This window comes from Plecotus auritus (genome assembly GCF_963455305.1).
Source record: "Plecotus auritus genome assembly, chromosome: 15".
NCBI classification, from domain to species: Eukaryota; Metazoa; Chordata; class Mammalia; order Chiroptera; family Vespertilionidae; genus Plecotus; species Plecotus auritus.
In genome coordinates, this window is record NC_137781.1 from 7,713,491 (window position 1) to 7,734,779 (window position 21,289).

At 61.6% G+C, this 21,289-nt stretch overlaps 1 protein-coding gene across 3 annotated transcripts in view; it reads right to left on the minus strand.

Annotated features, from left to right (window-relative positions):
* Nucleotides 1–2,668: 2,668 nt before the first annotated feature.
* RGMA (repulsive guidance molecule BMP co-receptor a) overlaps nt 2,669–21,289 on the minus strand; it is a 28,507-nt gene continuing 9,886 nt past the window's right edge. For all 3 annotated transcript variants that reach the window (XM_080651658.1, XM_080651660.1, XM_080651659.1), the window contains exons 2-4: nt 20,877–20,992; nt 9,992–10,506; nt 2,669–4,794 (exon numbers count right to left, since the gene is read on the minus strand). In XM_080651658.1, coding sequence (XP_080507784.1) covers nt 4,075–4,794; nt 9,992–10,506; nt 20,877–20,992 — 1,351 coding nt within the window. In that variant the 3' untranslated portion in view covers nt 2,669–4,074. The remainder of the gene's footprint in view (nt 4,795–9,991; nt 10,507–20,876; nt 20,993–21,289) is intronic.

Consider the following 21,289-nt stretch of genomic DNA (forward strand, 5'->3'; position numbering starts at 1 on the left):
TCTGCTGAGTCTCGTTCATGGTCACGGTTCAGTTCCAGCTTAGTCCCCTCGGAGCCGCCACCCTGGGACCCTGCTGCTCTGGTCCCCATTCCTGTCCGTTCCTTCCCTGGGGCCATCGGAGCCCCTGGAACTCTGGTCCCCCCCCCCCCCCCCGTTGTCACAGCTGTTTCCCCAGGAGGCCAGGGTCCCCTCTGTTGTCGTTTTTTTTTATTGATTTCAGAGAGGAAGGGAGAGGGAGAGACAGAAACTTCCATGATGAGAAAGAATCATGGATCGGCTGCCTCCTGCACATCCCCTATTGGGGATGGAGCCGGCAACCCAGGCCTGTGCCCTGACTGGGAATCAAACCGTGTGACCTCCTGGTTCATAGGTCGATGCTCAACCCCTGAGCCACACCGGCCAGGCTCCCTCCCAACCTCTGACCCACTTCCTTTGTCACGATGGGGCGTTCAGCGACACCATCGTGTTTATGGACTTGTCTCCGCAAAGAGAATTCGAGGTGGCCTGCTCCGCTCCCCCAGCACGAGTGGTCGCAGAGGGTTGTCGACTGAGTACAGGCTCACACACACCGGCTGAGGGGGGCGGGGCGTGGGGGGGGGGGAACCGCCGTTCTGGGGCCCTCCCTGTGCTGCCAGCGCCCAGGTGCCAGGCGGGCTATGAGCATGAGCTCATTCGATTTCTAGAATGACCTCGGGAGGTAGGTCCTCACAATTCCATTTTACAAATAAGGCCTCTAAGCCTCCAAGAATCCAAGGCAGACCACACAGCAAGCGGCGGGCAGAGCCAGTTCGAGCGCCAAGTCGTCCTGCCGCCCGAGACCACCCCCTGCTCCCCGCCGCTCCCTGCCTGGCACCCCTCCGATGAGCCCCACTCCCGCCTCTCACCGCCCCCCCCCCGCCCCGTGTTCTAATTCTTTTCACCCCAGGGTTGGCCCCCTTTCTTATAAACGCCCCTCATTTGTCTTTAATAGCTTTCTCTCCCGTCTTCTCCTTACACATCCCGGTTCGCCCACCAAGGGCCCCAAGATCCCACCGCACACCAGTGGGTGGGGGTGGAGAGGGGCCCGGGCAGACTGGCCGCGGACGGGCTGGCACGGGGACCCGGCTCCCGCCCAGCCCAGCCCGCCGTGCACCCGCCGAGGCCGCTCCTTGGGCACCACGTAGCTCCAGACTGTTCCACACGCACGTGACACGCACGTTCCCATGTTCATGAGGGCACTGGTAGCAAGGTGCTTGGAAAAGATTCCCGGCCTGAACGGAGGGTCCTGAGCAAGCGCCAAACCGAGAATATTCCTGGCAAGGAGCGTAGCGTTTTCATCTGATGGTGAACAAGGTTTTTTGTTGTTTTTTTAAAAAAAAGATCCCGTGTGCCCGGCTTTTCAATAATCTGTTCTTCTGCGCTGGCCAAGTGCCCAGGGCTCTGCCCCCTCCGTGGCGTCTCCCCCGTTACTTCATCCTGGTTACTGCTGGGGGGGGGGGCGGGGGGCCATGGGTACTGACAGTTTGGGCAACTGGGTAGGACGCGTGGGTATGTTCTGGCCTTGCTTTGTCCGTTCCAAAGCCCAGACCAAGTTTTCTATGGAAATAGGAGAGCTGGGTTCTGGAAAGTTCCCCCTACTTTTGGCCTTTCTCTCGCGGTTGGGACCGGTGCGCATGCTCATTCCGGAGTCGTCCTCCTGCTGGCCGTTCGGTTCACGTCCCTCCCGAGCCCCCAGTTCCCGTGCGGCCCTCGCCCTTCTCCTCCCACCCACGGCCTGTCTCACTCCTCCGCTCCTGCCCCGGAGAATAGCGTCGCCAGCTCGGACACTTGCTGTGTGCCAGGCCCTGGACCAAGCACTGTGCAGGCTCTCACTTCGCAGAGGTGGGGACGGAGGCTCAGAGAGGGTGAGGGTCTCACCCCGGGTCTCACGGGCAGGGAAGTGGACGGACGTGCCGGAAGGCGGCCTGGCTTCGCTGGCTGCTCCTCAGACTCGTGGCGTTCAGTGCTGAGAGCAGGAACGGACCAAAGTTGCATACCTTGGCCCCTAAGGAATCTTGGGCAAGTGAACTCACAGCGAGCCTCCCTTTCTTCGTCTGTGAAATGGGCGCGAATGTGTCTCTGGCTCAGCGGGTAGTTTGACAGGATGACGGAGTGACAGCCAGCAGGGAACCTGGCCCCGAGCAAGCCTGGGCCCTCCTCACACTGGTGGGTGGTGCCCCCGGTGGGGTCCTCACTCTCCCCCTAGGCTGCATGTGATGGGGGCCCCGGGGGTGGGTGGCAGCGACAGGCCCAGGCCTGAGCTTCCAGACTGACCGCCGAGATGGAGTCACCCTGGCTCAGGCCAGCGCACCCGAGGCCCCGAGGGCATGTGGTCCTTTCGCCGTGTGCCCGCCCGTGTCCTTGAGAGGGCTCCCGCCCCAGGGCCAGGGGACCGGACCCTCCCGCCCCCAAGCAGCCCGTCGTAAGGATCAAGAGTAATTTTAGAGGAGCAGGGGCTTCGGTGGGGACGTTGCTACGTCCTCTGCACACATTTACAACACAGGCACACGCACGCACGCATGCACACGCACACACACCAGCTGCCCCCAAACACACTGTCAGGGCACTGTCAGGGGACACGCACCACCAAAGTCAACTCTCCACCCCGCAGAGGCACCAGCTGTCCAGAAAACAAACTCCAACACGCAAGTCCAAAGGAAAATAACAAAACCAAACCCAAACTTTACTTGCAAGTAGCCGTTAATAAATAATTTACAGTATGTACAGGCGGGACCCTCCACACAGGTCGCAGACATGAGGACGCAGCGAGGGGGGGTCCCCGCTTCCAAGCAGAACGCGAGAGCAAACACAACCAAAATAAAGTGCTTCACTTTTTCCTTCCAACGCAGGGGCTGTCTGACGGCCAGCGGGGCCGCCCATGCGCCCGCCCGCCCGCCCGCCAGGGGGCTTGGCAGAGAGGGGACCTCTTGGAGGGGGAGGCGGGACAGGTCCGCAGCCTCCTGGGCCAGTGTATGAGAGGTCCCGGGACAGCAGGGGGTGGGTGGGGCCGGCAGTGAGGGCTGCGGGGCTTGGCAGCACCTTCCCCAGAGGAGCCCAGCTGGTGGGGGTGCCTGGAGCAGCAGCAGAGGCGGGACCGGTCTGGGATCCTTGGAGTGGCAGCCGGGGCTCCCAGGGGGGGGTCTCCCCGGCTGTGTGGCCCGGGGGCTCATGGGAAGGGACCCGACGATGGGGGAGACCCTGCCAAGGCTGCTCAGGGCCACGAGGCCTGCTAACGCCTGCTCCCCTCCCGGATGAGACTGGGTGGACGGGAGGAGCCGGGTCGGGGGAGCGAGCAGAGGATCAGGGCAGGCCAGCTGGCCCCATCCACCAGGCCCCTCGCCCTGCGGCCCACCTCCTGCCCGGACTCCTGCCACCTGCTGGGCAGGAAGGATCTGTAAGTCAAAGGTTAGTTCTGTGTAGACATTTAGAAACTCAACTCGACTTCCTAAGCACAGTGGGGGGTGGGGGAGGGGGAGAAGGGGCCGGAGAAGGGCATCCAAGCCCATGAGTGGCGTCGCTCAGAGCACGTGCCAACACGCACTGTCCCGGGCAGGGGCCTGGGGTGCCCTGAGACCCCGGGGAAAGAGGCCCTGCCTGGGGCCCAGCGGCGAGGGCGCCCCGGCCCGCAGGCTCAGTGTGTGCGAGTGTGCGAGTGTGAGTGTGCGCGGACGGCGGGCGGGTGTGCAGCAGTCGCCGGGCGTTCAGTGCATTGCGGGGCGGGAGGCGCTGGCGTGACCTGCCCCGTGTCTGTGGGAGGAGGGTGGGCTCCCGCCTGGGGGCTCGGATGTGCACATTCACACGGCGGGGCGGGGCGGGGGCGGCTCTCCCGTCACTCAGCTGCACGGTCACAGCTGGCACAGCACCGGTGGGTCCCCCACAGCCTGTCGGGCCCTCGGGAGGGGGAGGGGCCGCCCCAGCCCCAGCCCTCGCAGCAGCAGCCCTAGTCGGCGCCGAGGGAACCGCCCCAAGCTCACCAGCCGGCGCCGCCGCCTCCTGGCCCCTCTGAGTCCGGGCGCCGGGAAGCCCAGCCCTTCGGCGGTAGCCTCGCGCTCCAGCCTATGCAGCAAGGGCCTCTGGGAACACGGGGAGCAGGGCGAGGAGCAGGAGGCTGCCCAGGAGGAGCCGGGGGGCTGGGGCCAGCCCCGCAGCGGCGGCCCGGCCGGGGGGCTCGCGCGTCCTCTCGTACAGGTGCAGCTTGTCCTTGTCCGAGTGGAGCATTTTGACGTCCTCCAGGGCGTAGTAGGCAGCCAGCGTGAAGTTCACGTCGCCCGTGGTGAGCAGGTCGAAGACGCAGGCCTGGTAGTACAGGTCCTCCACGGGCAGCCGCTCCTTGCACTTGGCCACGGCCGTCTCGTACGGGAAGGTGTCGGGGGCCGCGGGCGCCGGGCTGGCCGCCTGGGGCCCGCGGGCGCCCGGGCCCTCGGGGGCGTGGAAGGCCTGGAAGTCTATCTGCTGGTTGAGGGGGCAGCCCCGCAGGCAGAGGTAGAGGCCCTGGCTGTCCCGGTCCTCCACCGCGTGCACCACCTCCTCCGGCATGCGGACGGCGAAGGTCAGGTAGCGGCCCACCTGGCGCACCACGATGGTGGTGCCGATGTACTTGGCCTGGATCTCCACGTGCTGGCCCGACACTTTCTCCGTGATCTTCAGGCTGTTGGCCCCGTGCTTGTCCCCGCCGTTCTTGGAGCCATCGGCAAAGGCGGCCGGGAGCTCGTCCATCTCGGCCTGGTACACCTTCTGGTCCACGCACTCCTGGAAGTTCTTGAAGATGATGGTGAGCTGCAGGGAAGCAGGCAGAGAGAGGGGTGAGGCGGGGCGGGGACTGCCGGGGGGAAGGCCCGGCCCCACGCTCGCGACGCTCACGGTGCTCTAACATGGGACGCCAGGAGCCCCTGGGACGCCCCAGATCGTCCCTCCCGCATTTGGCCCTAGTTCAGCACCACCTGCACTAGTAATACTTTTCTTTACAACAACCTACTCTTTTTACTGTAAAAAATGGACGTAGGCGCTAGCTGGTTCGGCTCAGTGGATAGAGCGTCAGCTTGAGGACCGAGGGTCCCAGGTTTGATTCTGGTCAAGGGCACATGCCCAGGTTGCGGGCTCGATCCCCAGTGGGGGGCATGCAGGAGGCAGCTGATCAATGATTCTCGTCATTCGTGTTTCTATCTCTCCCTCCCTCTCCCTTCTTCTCTGAAACCAGTAAAAAAACATATACATACACACACACACACACACACACACACACACATACCCTATATATGTGTGTGTGTGTGTGTGTGTGTGTGTATATATATGTAAAATTGACTTAGAATAGGAACTTTAGATCATGACTCTAGAAAACCCCCAGCTCATTAACTATATAGAAAGATGAACCATTAAAGAAAAGCATAGCTAATTAAACACAAAAGGTCATTATCTGCTGTAATTGGCTGAATAATGGCCCCCAAGGTATCGGCCTCCTTCCTGCAGCCTGTGAATGTGACCTTTTATGGCAAAGCGCTTTGCAGAGGGATTAGGTTAAGGATTCTGAGATGGAGGTATTATCCTGGATGCCCTGTCAGTGGTCGGCAAACTCCTTAGTCAACAGAGCCAAATACCAACAGGACAACGACTGAAATTCCTTTGGAGAGCCACATTTTTTTAAACTTAAACTTCTTCTAACGCCACTTCTTCAGAATAGACCCGCCCAGGCCGTGGTATTTTGTGGAAGAGCCACACTCCAGGGGCCAAAGAGCCGCATGTGGCTCGCGAGCCGCCGTTTGCCGACCACGGCCCTCGGTGAGCCCTAAAGGCAATCCCAAGCATTCCCATCAGGTGGAATCAGGAGATTTGACAACAGAAAGGCTACGTTTCCACGGAGGCAGTGATGCGGCCACAAGCCGAGGGATGCTGGCGGCCACCGAGGCTGGGAGACAATGAACGGATTGTCCCCTGGAGCCTCCAGAAGGACCGCCCTGCGGACACCTCGATGTCAGCCCTCTGAGACGCGTCCCAGACTTCTCGATGCGCAACCGTAAGAGAACAGAGGTCTGCTTGTGAGAACCACTTACTTCGTGGCGTTTGTTACAGCAGCAAGAGCAAACTGATAGGGTCCACAGCCCTCTACCACCACCTCTCCCGCGGCCCGGGGCCTCCAGCAGAATTCCTGAGGAAGCTCTGCCAGCCACGGGCCGCACCTGACAGCAGTGGCACGGAAGAGACTGCTGCTGAAGAAAGGATGAGGGGTGACATCACGGAGGCCACGTGGGCTGCCCGCAGGGTCCCTCAGCCAGGCCTTGGAGGGGCAGGAGACAGAGGGGGAGGAGGAGGGGCGGGTGTGCAAAAACAAGACGTGTCTCCAGGCTGAACGTGAAGCCCTGCCCAGGGCTGTAGCCAGGAGGCCCGTTTCCACCAGAGCCTGCATGGGGGGGGGGGGGGGCAGGGCTGGGCCGAGCCCCGATAGTCACCGTCCTCCTGAGAACCAGGGACACAGGCACCCTCGCCGCACCAGTGTCCCGGGCACCACGTCTGTCACTCCTAGTCCCGCGTGGCACTGCAGGGGAGGGCGACGTGACCTCCGATTTACAGACCAGGCAACGTGGGCTCAGAGAGGTAGAGCGACTTGCCCAAGGCCACACAGCCAGCAAGCAGCACCGCTGGGACTGGACTCTTAGTTTCCAGTCCCTGTGCTTCTTGGGCCGCAAGCCCACGGGGTGGGAGGCCTGGGAGAAGGATGGGAGACAAACAGCCTGAGTGAGTGTGGGTGCCCTGCCCCCACCGCCCCCATCCTGGCAGCGATGTCTGGCTGCTCGTCCCTCTACACTCCTAACTAGGAGGACTGTGTGGGCTGGAGACACAGCCGCTCTCCATCCTGCGCCCAGGGTCAGCTGGTGCCTCCAAGGCCGCTGCCCCCTGACCCAGGGCACCTGGACCACTGCCGTCTCCCGGGCACGAGGACGGGCTGGTGCTCTGTGGGTGCTGTGGGACGATAAAGGGGGCCCCAGCCTCTCCATCCTGCTTCGAGCCCCCCTCATCGAACCGTACGAAGTGCTGCTGCTCTACACCCCTGGCCTATAAATCAGCGACTTCACAGGGTCCCTCCTGCCGCTTCCTTCTCTCCGTCCAGGGCTCCTGCCCTGCTGTGAGGCCGCCTGCAGGGGGCCCGGAGGTGGGCCAGCCAGGGTGGTCTGGGCACTGGGTGGTCCTGCCATTGGAGGATGGGGCTCGCGTGAGGGACTCTGGGGTCCCTGCCTCGTGTGCAGGGCCACACAGACACTGGGGGCGGGGCCGCCTTCCAGTGCCACCGTCTCCCTGAACAGGAAAGGCTGGTTCTGCTCTGACCGCCATCCGCGGAGACGGTCTCCTGGAAGGCTGACAGGCCGCCTGACTCTCCTGGCACCAGTGCCAGGCCTCACCACAAGTAACAGCATGAAGGGGGCCTGTTGAAAGCCGGGCGGCGCGCCGCCAACAGGGCCCGGGCGGGGCTGCGGCTCCTGCCTTTGCTGCCCCCCCTCCCCAGAGGGGCCCGGGCCCTCCCCACCGGGTTCACCCACAACTGTTTATGCAGCACCAACGACATGCCGGCCTGGTACCAGGGCTGTGTCCACACGGTGTGAGACGGCCCGAGGCCCGTCCTCACGGAGGTCACATTGGGGGGTGGTGGGGGGGGGGTCACAGACCAGGCAGACGAATTATGCCGTGAGACAGAACGGCAAGTGTGACGGGGACCCAGCGACGGGGAGAGGGGACGGGAGGCAGAGACCCAAGATCCTCTGCTCCGTAAGCCTCCGTTTGCTCGCCTGTAAAATGGGTGCTGCTAGCGCCGCTGGGAAGAGAGGTATGGGAGGCACTCCCATGGGGGGGGTGTGGCTCAGCCCAGATTCTGATTATTCACAAGAACAGAAGGATGGCCCAGCTGCATCCTGCCATCATCACGGGAACGAGCAAGGGCCCCTGGACCGAGGCGTCACGCGGAGGGCAGGCGGGAGGGGAGTGGGGTGACGTGAGCAGGCGAGGCGGGCAGGGGGCTCCTGCCGGCCTGGAAAGCCCCCGGTGCCTGGCGATGGAGGCCCCTGGCTTCGCTTCCCCCTGGAGGTCCGGGCCGCACCCGCCTCGGCCTGGCTCTGCGCTGCCTCCCGTCCTGGGGGGCGCGCTCAGGGCACGGACTGGCAGGCCTTCCCCGGTGCCCTGCTCAGAGCCCTCAGCATCCTGCTACCCCAGCTCCGTCTGCGATCAGCCTGGAAGCCGGGGGAGGCGGCCACCTCCAGCACAGAGGCTGGCACAAACAACGCTCAGCAGACGTTTGCTGCGTCGGTGGGTGAGCCCACACACCTGAGCAATGGGAGGCCTCGGCGAAGAGGCAGGGGCAGGCCCCAGGCGCTGGACCCAGCCACGATGCCCCGACCTGTGACCACAGGCCCCGCTCTGCCTGACACCGGGACCGTGTGGCACCAAAGCTGACCTGTCACTGCCGCGCCTCCAGCAGGGCCTGTGTGCCTCCTGCTCACGGGGACACAGCCAAAGCCGCGGAGCGCTCGGCCGGCTGCAGGGATCAAGGTGGCCCGCTGTCACAGCAGAGGGGGGCCGGGCGGGCTAGCTCTGCGTCAGGGCCCGGTTCCTTCTGGAACCTGCTATGGGAAGGGAGGCACTCCCAGCCTGTGCCCCGCAGGATGGAAAAGGCAGCCACCTGACGGAGGGGGCCGAGAACGAATGATGAACCCATGTTGGGTTTGGACAGCAGGGCTGGGCTCAGGGCCCCAGGGAGCCGGCGGAGAGCTGAGGGCGGTGTCCAGGGCCCAGGCCCACCTCCCCGATGCGGACTCCTGCTGTATGTGGCTCCGCCGTGTCACCCCCGTCACTGGGGGCAGCTGACGTTCCCCCCTGGCTCTGGAATCACATTTGGCGCTTCTGCCCCCTGGGTGAGGAGGGGACCCAGAGGCAGGGCCCCTCCCCGAGTGGGTTTGCTACTGGATTTAGAAGCTGCAGCCACAGGCTCCCAGCATGCCTTCATCTTGGCTCTAGGTGGGAGGTGTGTAGGCGAAGGGGCTGCAGAGAAGGCGGGGAGTGGGGGGTGGGTCTTGACGTGGGCCCCCTTCGGTCCGTGGAGGGCTGGGAGGGGGACAGGGCAGAGAGCGCGCCGGCCACAACTCTGCTGCCCCGTCAGGGCCGGGCGCCACAGGCCTGTGAGGGCCTCCGCAGGGCAAAAACCCGCTTGTTCCCTGCCCAGCGGCTGGTCTCAGAAAGAGGCCCCTGAGGGCACGCGAGGGCCGCTGGCACAGGGGGACGTGGCAGGAATTCTCCCGGCTGCCCGTCAGCTCACTGTCCTCCGGGACACAGAGGGACAGGAAGGAACGGGGGGGGCAGGGGCAGCCTGGCGCCCTTGTGGGTCAGCCTGGCGCCCTTGCAACATGTTCTTCCTCGGAAAACAGACCCACTGCCAACCTGGGAACCCCAGGGGCCCGGTGGGCCCGGCCCTGAGGAGGCAGGCGTGTCCCCATCACCTGGACCGAGTCCGCCAGCCACGCGACACCCGCCAGCGGTGAGTGCGGGAGGGGAGCCTGGGCCACGGGTGTGCACACGTGAGCATGCGTACACACGCTGGTGCACACATGCACGCTACAGAAAGCAGGTCCCCTCCCCCATCTACCCTTACCACGGACAGTGCATTATGTACGCCAGGTTATGCCCAACGGAACAAACCACATACACAGATTCACGCTTGATGGCTTCTGACCCCAGAAAGCTGATTTCACAAACGCCGAGTGGTGGTGGCCAGCTTTTTGAGAAACCCCGCACTCTAGGCAACATTAAGAATCTCTAGAACATTCCTTTTAAGTAATCTGCTCATTTACTAAAAATAACGAGAACACGGTGGTGCAGGAGGCGTCTGGGTGGGCAGGGGGCTGAGTCTGGGCGCCCCTGACAGCAGGGCCTGGGCGATGGGGCCCCGCAGGCCGCCCCAGCCCCAGCCCCAGCCCAGCCCCAGCCTCAGCCTTACCTTGCTGGTGGCCGTGGCAGCCGAGCCGGGCAGCACAGGCGTGTTGGTGACCTGGACGTTCAGGTAATTATTGTCGATGAGTGGCCAGGCCCCCTGCACCTTGCAGGTCTGGAAGCGGTCCGTGAAAGTCCTGAGGTGCGGGTCCCCGAAGAGGCCGCAGTGCGTGTAGTTGGGGGCGGCCGCGTGCTTGTGGAAGCTGCGCTCGTAGTGGCAGATCTCGGGGCTGTCGGAGCGCTCCTGGCTGTCCCCGGGGGGCGGCAGCGTGCGCAGGCGCGGCTGCGACGTGGGGCCATCCTTGGAGCAGTTGTGCTGGCTCATGAGGTCCTCTATGCCATGGACCGCCGAGTGGTAGGCCAGGTCGCCCCGGCAGGTGCGGGCCGTGCGCCGCGTGCACAGGGCGTAGGTGCGCAGGGCCGCGCAGAACTCGGGTGCGTCGTCCGAGGCCGGGGAGTGGCCGCCCGCCGTGGCGCTCCAGAACTCAGAGTTGCACTTGAGGATCTTGCACGGGGAGGTGGCTGCGGGGGAAGCAAGGGACACGCCATCAGGGTGGGCGGGCGCACGCACGCACCGGGACACCCCATCCGAGCCGGCACCACCCACCCTGCAAACGCGCACCCACCCAGATGGTGAAAAAAACCATCCGCAAGTAGCAGTCAAGCGCAGGGCCAGCGCTTCTCGCTTCTGGTCCACATCCTTCCGCGCGGCTCGAAATAACCCCAAGCGGCCCGGCACGCAGACCCAGCAGCTGCGCGGGCCGGTGGCAGCCCCTCCCACAGCCCCCGCCCTGGAGGGGAATGAATGGTCAGTGTTGCGGGGCAGCGGGACTATAGGTGCAGGCAGGCCACCCTGGGCCTTCGGCATCTGTTTACATCTTCACAGCCACCTCTCACGAATCTGGCAAAAGCGGCAGACGTTTGGCAGGGAAGTAAGCCCTAATGTTCAATACGTGCCCCAAGCTTAGCCGCTGTGTGACCTCCTGCAAATTACTTAACCTCTCTGTGCCTCATGAGACTCATCTGGGAAGGGGAAACGGTATCTAGCCCGTGAGGTTGCTGAAAGTGTTAAAGGGCTTAGGAAGGCACCAGCATGTAGCTAGAGGCCCGTGGGTGTTGGCTAGGAGGCCCTGGTCAACTCGGGGGTAGAGCGCCATGCCTCCCCATCCTGCTCCGGAGAGCAGACTAGGAAGCAACTGGGAGGGATAGCTGGATATGCCTCAGTGTGGGGTGTGTTTGCTTGTCTAAGTCACTCACAAGCTTTGAGTGACAGCTAGCTACAAGCGGCCGTGCCTTACAACCAGGGCTTTAACACACCCGACTTCCCGGGTGTCCCCGGCTGCTTAAAGCCTTCGGCTCTTGCCCACCTTCCTGGGAGTTTAAGAGGAAGCCCCAGAACCTTTCCAGATGGAAAAGCTGTAGATCGGGGGCGGGGGGGGGGGGGAATGGCTTGCAAGAGGCCACCCAGAGTGAATCAGGGACTGGACTCGAGGGCTCCCGTTCCCCTCTGCCACAGCTTCAGGCCCGTCTGCCTGGAGTGAACATGCACGGGGCTGTCACTTCCGGGGGGCCTGGGGGAAGGGCGTCAGGATGTCAGGGCTGGACAGTCCCCGTGGTGGTGAGATGAGGGCCCCCGCCCCCAGGGGGTCACACTGCCGCTCCACGCCCACTGCACTAAATCACGGGCCAGAGGCCTCCCCAGGTCAGGGCCCGGAATGCAACCCGGCCCGGCCTCAAAAGGGAAAGCTCTCAGCTGTGGCGTCACCTGCCACGGAGACCCCAGAGGCGCTGATTTTTATGTTCGGTATCTTTAATAAAAAAGCAGGAGACCCGAATTCCAGGCAGTAAAACCCTGGCCTTGGCTGATGTGAGTGTCCGAGGAGAGCTTGAAAGAGATCCGATTGCACCGGGTACGAGCAGGAGGAGGGCCGCAGCTTTGCAAGGGAGCCACCCTGGTGCCTGGTGACAGAAGGCCGCCAGCTGTCTCACCCCTGCCTGGCTCCTGAGGCGGCAGAGGGGCCCCGTTCCGGCCTTTCTGTCACCTTTCAAAGGACCCGAGACAGCCAATAGGGGAAGAGCCAGGAAGGAAAGAACGGATGGAAAACAAGACGTTTTCCTGAGCTTCATTTCTTTATTTTCTTTTTAAAAAAAAATGTACTGATTTCAGAGAGGAAGGGAGAGGGAGAGAAACATCTGAGAGAGAATCATGGATCAGCGTCTCCTGCACGCCCCACACTGGGGATCGAGCCTGCAACCCAGGCATGAACCCTCATCAGGAATCGAACCGTGACCTCCTGGTTCGTAGGTCAGCGCTCAATCACTGAGCCACGCTGGCCGGGCCATTTCTGTGTACCTATTTATCTTTACTACTGGAAGTATTACAGATGTTCCCCTTCTTCGTCCCCCCCACTGACCCCTCTGCCATCTTGGCCACTGTGTCCTGGGGCAGGGACGTTCTTGGAGCCTCCGCTCACCCTTACACCCATGGCTGCACCCCAGACGCCCGGAAAAAGGCGCAGTCACCGCCCAGAAACGTACGCTCCTTTGGAGCCCATGATGCATGACGACCCAACCCCCTGAGACGGGACTTTCAGGATTAGCGACAGGGGGACAAACAGAGGGGAGTCCGGAGGCTGCCAACGAGCACGGGTGGGCGCAGGCCATGCCTATACGCAGGGCTCCAGACTGCTGGGGTGGAGGGAACCCCTGGGAAGCGTCAGCCCCGTTTGCTCTTGACGTGTGCAGTGAAGGCCACACTCCCTCCTCTGTGCAGTCGACTTCAGCAGAGCCTAAAGGATCGCTCTGGGACCAACCTCCGTCGGCTTCTCGAGATGCGCCCCGAGTTTTAGAACCTGGGGCCAGAGGTCACCGCTTTCCACCCGCAGACGGCCCTCCTGGGCAGGAAACCTCCCTGCGGCACCCCGGCCTGGCGGACATCTGACCTCCGCTGCACTGAACTGGCCCAGCGCAGGGCTGGCCCCTCCTGCCGAGGCACCTCCAGCTGTGGACCCACACCTGCCTCCCAAGGACTTTCAGGGGGCCTCCATCCTTCTGTAGAGCCACCCAGAAAAGGCTCAAACATTGCATCCTATGTATACCAAAGACAGCCCTCAGTTTCGCTGGCCACCTTCTTGGCCTCACCCCTAGCCGCTCTGTGGGCCTGGCTGACCTGTCTCATCCACGACACCCCGGCTCGGGGGCCACCTCCTGCCCCGAGTCCCCTCATTTTTGTCCTGGAATCCTTGGCTCCCACACGCCTCACTCCACGGCAGCCACATATGGAACATTTCCCAGCTGGGGGAGATGGGCTCCAGACTGCCTCCCTCCTGGACGGAGACACAGCGGAGAGAGAACTCACAGCCACACGGCTTGCCTGGCTTCATGCTTGTCCTTTAAATAGCAACCCAGCGCCTCTCAAACAGAACGAGGGAGGCAGGGAGCCGGGAGTACCAGCTGCACAGGGCCCGGCGGGATGAAAATATTTACACGCCCGAACGGCATTAGCCGCTTTCAGAGACCCCCTTTGAACTGTTAATCAAGCCCAATCTTGGAGAAGAATAGCCTGATTATTACCGCCTTGTTTGCATGACAAAGAGGCCCAATAAAACTTACTTTGCTGCGCGCAGAGGGGGTGTGAGGGACGGGCCCTGAGAAAGGAGTCTTAGGAATGCGGTAAGCCGCTCCGCAGCCTGAACCCAGGAATAAAGACAATGCAATTTGCCACCAAGAAAAGCCCAATAGACCAATAAATTACCCGCGTGCAAAGGGATTAGATCAGGTTTCAGATGCCGAGTGGGAGGGGTGCGGTGAGCCAGGGAACGGGAAAACCTGCCTCTTCTTAAAGGGGTAAAGCCCGGTTTGAATGCAAGCCCCCTGGCCAAGTGGGCGGCGTCCAAGTCTGGGGCGTGCATGGTAACGTGCAGGACTTGCTGAAGGTTCTGGAAGCAGCTCTGTGCCAGGCACTGTGCTTCATGCTGTTCCTGGAACAAGCCACCGTGAGCGCCTGTGCTCAGGTAGAGCGAGCCACGGAAGCTTCCAGAATGCAGAGCAAACACGTCTTATCTGAGTACTAAAGTGCAACAAAGATGGAAGCATGGAGGCCTGAGAGGGCGTCGGGGAAGCAGCACTCCCACGAGGTCTGGAAGGGCAGCGGGATTTGACGGGTCCCAGGAATGCAAGGGGCCAGACACAGCTGCGGTTGGCCAGACGCTAACTGCTGGTTGGTGAGCGTGCAGCCAGGAGTTGGGGCCAGACACAAGGGCCTTGAGTGCCAGCTGTGCCCCTGATAAAGCGAACGTCGGGCAGCTTCCTTCTGCTGCGTGGGGGGGGGAGGGGGGGCTAGGGATCGGCAAAGCCCTTTTCTCTGGTCACCGGGCTCCCTGTTGGAGTCCACCACTAGGGGGCACTAGACGGAAGAGGGAAGGCTGGAGGCGCACACGGGTGTACCTCCTGTCCCCAGGCTATTTCTCTTTTTTATTTTAAATATATTTTGATTTGATTTCAGAGAGGAAGAGAGAGGGAGAGAGAGAGAAATATCAATGATGAGAGAGAATCATTGATGGGCTGCCTCCTGCACGCCCCACATTGGGGATGGAGCCACAACCTGGGCCTGTGCCCTGACCGAGAATTGAACTGTGACCTCCTGGTTCATAGGGCAACACTCAACTACTGAGCCACACCACTGGACAGTGGCCCTTGTCTCCCCTCCCCACCCCCTCCCCCCACGCATCACTGGGGCCGCTCAGAAGCAGTGAGACCAGCCAGGCACGGGGCCCTCCTCATGGACCGGGGCCCCCAAACCGCTTCCCTTTGTCCCCCAGCCCCAGGGGTGGGAACCACTTCCTGCAACTGTGTGCCTCCGTGACCCCTCTTGCCTTTTCACTCCCCCACACCCTCTGCCATCCCCTGTGTCAAGATCCCTCCGTGGACAGAGCTGGGTGGTTTTCATTCTCCTGACTGGACCCTGAGGCACCAGCCTGAGGACTTCCCACCAGATCCAGTTGATCGCGCCCCCCCGCCCCCCGCCCCGATAATTGCCAGTAAGGACAGGGCACACTCAGAACACTATTTTGGGACACAGTGTAACCTAAGAGGCCACGCTCCAACTGGGATGGAAGCAGGCGGAGCTTGGAGGAGAGCTCACTGCTCAACCTCTGGGACGGCCGTGCTGAAGTGGTCGTCCTATGCCATGCCCTGTCCTACCGCCCACCCCTGGGACAGCTCCTCTCTTCAGCAACAGGCCTGAGGGTGGTGGTCATGGCAACGGAGCAGCAGCCAGGAGGGCCAACCTGCCTGCCGCAGCGTGACACCCAGCAGCAGCCAGGAGCAGCGGCCATTCTGCACCCGCTCCTGTCCCTTAGCTCTGAATCTGGGAGGGGACGGCCACCCGCGCTAGGGTCAGTATTTGGTCAGCTCTGCCCTGGGCAGTGTTCTGGAGGCTCTGGCTGGACAGATGCCCGGGGCTGCCTGTCTGTGTCCCCCTGTAGGAATCACTCTGTCTCCCTGACGGAACGTGCAGGTGTTTGGCATCAGACACCGAGAGCAACACACCCAGGTGATGGCTTGGCTTTGTCACCGGGACAGCAGACGCTGCCTGACTTAACCTGCACGCAGACAGAACCGGCCACCTTTCGAAAGGCAGTTCTCCCCAGTCCAGCCCAAGATGGTCCCGGGAATGACCGAGCCTGAGACCCCCCTGGAAGGTACTGGGCACCTTCTGCAGGAGCAGGCGCTGGCCTAACGGAGAAAGAGCGAAAGAGCGAGGCCAGAGGGATTTTCTCGGCGAGTGGGTGGGTGGGGTTTGGGGAGCTGGGGGTTAACTCCCTCCGCACGAGCCAAGTGTGGGCAGGGGTGGCTGATGCCACACAGCGAGCTGAGGCAGCAGGCACTGCCCCCAGCCGCACCCAGCCAGGGCTGCCCTGCCCCAGCCTCCACACGTGCCAAGTTGTTGCAAGAAACCACGCCACCTGCCAAGGAAGAGGGCACACCTCAGCTTGCGAAGTGGACACCCTCCCCCAGCTCCCACTGCGGCCACTCGGAGCCAGAGCCACGGCTAACAGGACTGCCAGCCAGGCAGCTGAGGGCTTCTCCGGGCAGGAGGGACCCGAGGTGGCCAGGGCCAGGGCCAGGGCCAGGGCACAGGAGTCCATCCACGCCATCCTGGCTTAGGGCGGAGAACTAAGCCAAGCTGCCCGGGTTCCACGGGAGGGTGGTTCTGGGCAAAGACAGCCATCCCTTTTCAGATCTAACGGAAGCCTGCAGGTGAGCCATTTGGTGTTTCTGCTCTGAGGCGCGGCAGAACCCTTCCCCCCTTGAGCCTAGGGCTAGCCCCAGAGATGCTAACTTTCCATCCTGGCTCTGCCTCCAGCAGCCCCGGCTCATCTGCTTGGCCACTCCAGGTCAACATTCATTTGAAGTGGCTTTTCTCCCTCACCACCATCCGCGGGCAGGCCTTCCTCCTCCACCTTCCTCCTGCAGGGGGAGGGCAAACGCAGGCCAGCTGGGCACGTGCCCAGGGCGCGCGCACACCCACACCCACACATCCACACTCATACATCCACACACATACACACCCACATCCACACACCCCCACACCCACACACACCCACACCCACACACATACATCCACACACATACACACCTACATCCACACACACCCACACCCACAAACATACATCCACACACACACATCCACACACACAGACACCCACACACATACATCCACACACACACACACACACATCCACATTCACCCACACACATACACACACACACATACATACATCCACACACACACACCCACATCCACATCCACCCACACACATGCACACACACACACATACATACATCCACACACACACACACACACCCACATCCACCCACACACATACATCCACACACACACACACACACACACACACACCCGGGTGTGAGCCTGTGAGCCTGGGACATTCCGTAGCAGGCGGAGCAATAACGGGCTCCTTTCTGCAGGGACCTGGGCGCAGAGGGATGGATGGCTTTCCCAGGCGTCTGGGTATGCTGACTGCTCAGGTGAAATGGCGCGTGAAATGAATACATAAGCAAACCCCAAAGGACATAATCTGACTCGGAAAATGTGCACGGTGACAGCCCTGTCAACTGGCTGTCCCGGCCTGGGGCTGGGTGGCATCTTCTGTGGAACGCCGAGCCAGGGGTGGAGAGGGAGCAGAGGAGCCTGGGAGGAGGCAAGAAGGCCAGATCCCTGGAGATGTGCTCTGAGAGAGAGATTCTCATCTCTCGGACCCACAGACACCCTTGCACGCTGCAGCGGGCTTGGTCTCCCAAGCCTCAGTTTCCCCACCGAGGACCAACATTTTAAAAATATGTATTTTTATTTATTTCAGAGAGAAAGGGAGAGGGGGAGAGAGAAACATCAATGACGAGAGAGAATCATGGATCGGCTGCCTCCTGCATGCCCATCCCCCCCCACCCCCCACTGGGGATGGAGCCTGTAACCCGGGCATGTGCCCTGACCGGGAATGGAACTGTGACCTCCTGGTTCATGGGTGGATGCTCAACCACTGAGCCACACCAGCCGGGCGAGGACTAACATTTTAAAAACAGCTGCAGTCTAAGAGTAAAGGGGAGAATTCTTAGAGCAGCAATGTCCTCGGCCTCAGAACGGCCTGGAGCGCCTGTTCAAGCAGAGACCAGGGGTCCCGCCCAGAGGGCCTGCTTCAGCGGTTCCGGCGTGGCCCAGGACTTGGACTTCTAAGACGTTCCCAGGGGAGACAGATGGGGCTGGTCCAGGGACCACACTTTGAGAACCGCCATGCTGCAGTACAGCATCCATATGTCGCTGTAGGAAACACGCCAGCATATCGACAACATGTGCCTTGGATGGGTTTCTCTTAGGAATCTGGTTTAAGAAGTCCCAACGGCTTCAAAGTTTTAACCGCATATATTAATTGTGTTTTGAAGAGGATGCTATTTGGGGAGGACTGTTCTAAGCCGTCTTTTCTGCCCTTGTCCCCCCACCCCAGCTGGACGTGGCTCCTCTGCCATCCATTAAAGGCACAGCATCAGCCAAGCAGACACCCTCACAGCCCACGGGACACAAGAGATCCCCCTTCCCTTTACCTGACGGCAGATGCCAGCCTTGCTCAGAGGAAGCCCGCCCCCCCCCCATGTCACTCAAGCCAGGGGCACAGTGGGTGTGCCATAAACGCGGAACGAGTACATGTAAACAGTCTTAAATGACACAAACCCTCTCAGTACAGCAGCAGTCAAGGCATCTTTCTCCACATAACTCCGTCCAATTTAATTTGCACTCCCCTGGGGTCACTCCTGGCGGCCATTCAAGCTGACTCGCATCGAACAAACCCAGGCTTTCAGTCCAGTCCACCTGTTTTCAGCGGGAGCGGCCGTGGCACCAGGGGTCCCTGCATGTCCCCGTGCCTCACCCTTTGCCAGAGCTTTCTTTGGTCCTCTAACCTCCATCCCGCTCTCCTTCAGACCTGCAGCCCCTCTGCCAACACGTCAAAGCCCGTGACAGCCCATCGCTGCTGTGGACGGGGCTCATTCCGTCTCTTCCTTAAGAAACTGTCTTTTGACCCAGGTTTCGGGAGCACACAACTTTTCGGATTCCCGCCCGCCCCCCTTCACCCCCCTACTGAGTTTGGGGCTCTTGAAAGCTCCGGTTTCAGTAAGGTGGGCAATTTTGCCTAAATGCAGCTGTTAAGGCCTCAAATTAGAAGCAACATTAGCCAGTTGGCGTGACAGTGCGGCGGCTATCTGTTCCATCGGCCAGGTTTGAGTTACGGGCCTCGAAGCCAAAAAGAAATGGCCTTCTTGGAAACAAGAGTGATGGAATTCGGGGCTGGTGAATTACATAACTAACCCACCAGCTTTCCCCAGACTACGGGGACGCTTCAAACTCTGAAACAAGGAGAAATGAAATAAAAAAACCAACAAAACCACCAGCAGCAGCCCTCGCAGCTCCCTGCGGCCTCGGAGTTCCCCCGTCAGCCGGTCCTTTCTCCCTCTCTGGCCCAAGAAGTTAACAAGCGCTGCCACTTTAAGAGCAGGAAGGTGTTGTTTTAAGGGCCTCTGAGCCCCCCTTCTCAATTTCAGCTTGGAGCTGAGCTCACATCCCCCCACGGCAGGGCAGGCAGGGACAAAAGCCATTTATCAACCCATCTGATAAAACGCCCGATGGGCTGGATCTTTATCTAGCCCGAGCTACGATGCACACGCTGCAAACTCCACCGCTCCAAAGGGGAACTTCGTTTTCAAGGAGAGGGTCATTTTTAATTTAATTTTTTTCCCTTAGTTCTTGGGAAGGAACCAAATCAGCCTTTCAGCCAGACCGCTTTGTAGATGGAGAAAATGCCTTTTTAAAAAAGGGGTGGGGGTGGGGAATAGGAGTCCCTGCTGTTTGACCCGCTGCGGAGGTTTCAGTATCCCCAGGGCAGGCCAGGGCGCAGGAGGTCCAAAGCTCTTTGGGGCACTGACACCCCGCCCCCCCCCCCCTGTCCTCGGCCTGGGCCTCCCCAATGGAATCCAGGGCTGGGAGCCGGTTAGGGCTCTCCGGGGCACCCTCGGGGATGCAGCTGCTGAGTGTGAACTGAGCGCGCTGCACCCGGAGGCCGCTGGGGACACCCGAAGCAGGGCCAGGGCGGGAAGGTAAACTGATCCCAGGCCCTTTCCGCCGCCTGTGCTGCCTGCCTGCCTGCCTGGTCCCCCTGCCGGAGCGGCAACTTGCAGCCTGGATGGCCCAGTTCTGCCAGTTCCTGAAACCCAGTTGGCTGAGGAGCAAAACGAAACGACGCAATCCCGGTCTAACTCAAGTCCTTTCTTGCAAAGCTCCGCGGCGCGCGGGGGCTGCGCATCCGCGTTGGGCTGCGGAGCGAAACACACTCGCATTTTCGCAAGAAGACACCTCAGAGCCTCGCCACACAATGGCACCAGCCGGGAGATGCCGCCTCGCCACAGGGGACCCTTGGGCCCTAACGCCGGGGCTTATGTGTATTTTTTAGCAAGAGGAGAAAAATGGGTATAAAGGGTTTAACTGGCGTTTCCCAGCTGTGAGCGGCATATGGCGAAAATGAAATAAAGTTTTATGAAACATTATAAAGAAAACAGAGCAGGGATTTAAGTTTCGGGCCTTCCCCTCCCCCCCGAAAGGGGGGGGAGAAAAAAAAGTCAAGAAACTGGAGCGTTTGGGAACGAACAAATGCTTCTCTGTGGAGTTGGTCTCCCTTCCCCCAACAAAAACAAGAGGTCCGGGCTCGGAGGAATTTGAAAGCAGCGATCTGCCAAAAACATTGTGAAAAACTATGGGGGATTCATTGGAAACAGATGGGCTTTTTCAGCTTTAATTCTGAAATTCTCTCCCTTTCTGACACAATAAAAACAAACAGGGGCGACGCGGGATGTTATCAAACAGGAACACGGGCTGCGAGGAGCCCAGTCCTAGGGCTCCCGGCGTGGCTTGGCCGGGACCTCAGGGGCGCCCCCGGGGCCACCCCTGGACACCCGGCAGGTTTGCAAAGTGGTGGGTGAGGAGCCGGGGAAAGTGCCCCCTGCTCCGAGGCCGTGCCTCCCCTGCGCCCCTCCCGTCAGGGCCTCCAAGGGGCGCGTCCCTGGTCCCCCCTTTCTGGGAAGTTAGGAGGCACCTTCGGCCCAAGAGACCTTTCCGTCCGGCTTCTTTTCAATGCAGCCCGAGTAGGGTCCTCCCTGGATTTCCCAGGGCATCATCGCGCCTTCCGCGGGGAGTGGGAGAAACAAAGACCAGTGGAAATGGGAGGCAGATCCCCCAGGGGGGCGCCACCGACCCTCTCGGAGACGTGGCGGGGACTGCGAGGGGGCCCGGCAGCCGGCGGTGCCCGCGCCCGGGGCAATCAATGCCTTACCTGCGGGGAAGCTGCAGAGAAGGAAGGCGAGGGTCGGCCAGAATCCCAGGGCTGATCGTCCTGCCCCTCTCCCCATACCCATCCATCCAGCTCGGCCTGTTACCACTAGCCTCTCCCTGGAAGAAGAGTTTAGAAGAAAAGCAGAAAATCAATCACGCTGCGCAGAAAAGGCAGCCTCGCTCCGCCGGCGGGAGCAGGAGCCGGGCGGCTCGGTCCCCCTCGGCCGCGGGCGCCCGGCGCGCCCCCTCCCCGCGTGCCCCGCCCTCGCCATCCATCACCGGGTCCCCTCCAATGTCGGCCCGGCCCCGCCGCCCCCGCCGCCGCGCCTCCCGCCCCCTCGCGCTCGGGTTTCAGCGCCGCCCGCGAAGGGTGGGGGAGCTGGGCGGGGACCGAGGCGCCCGGCTGTGGCGCTG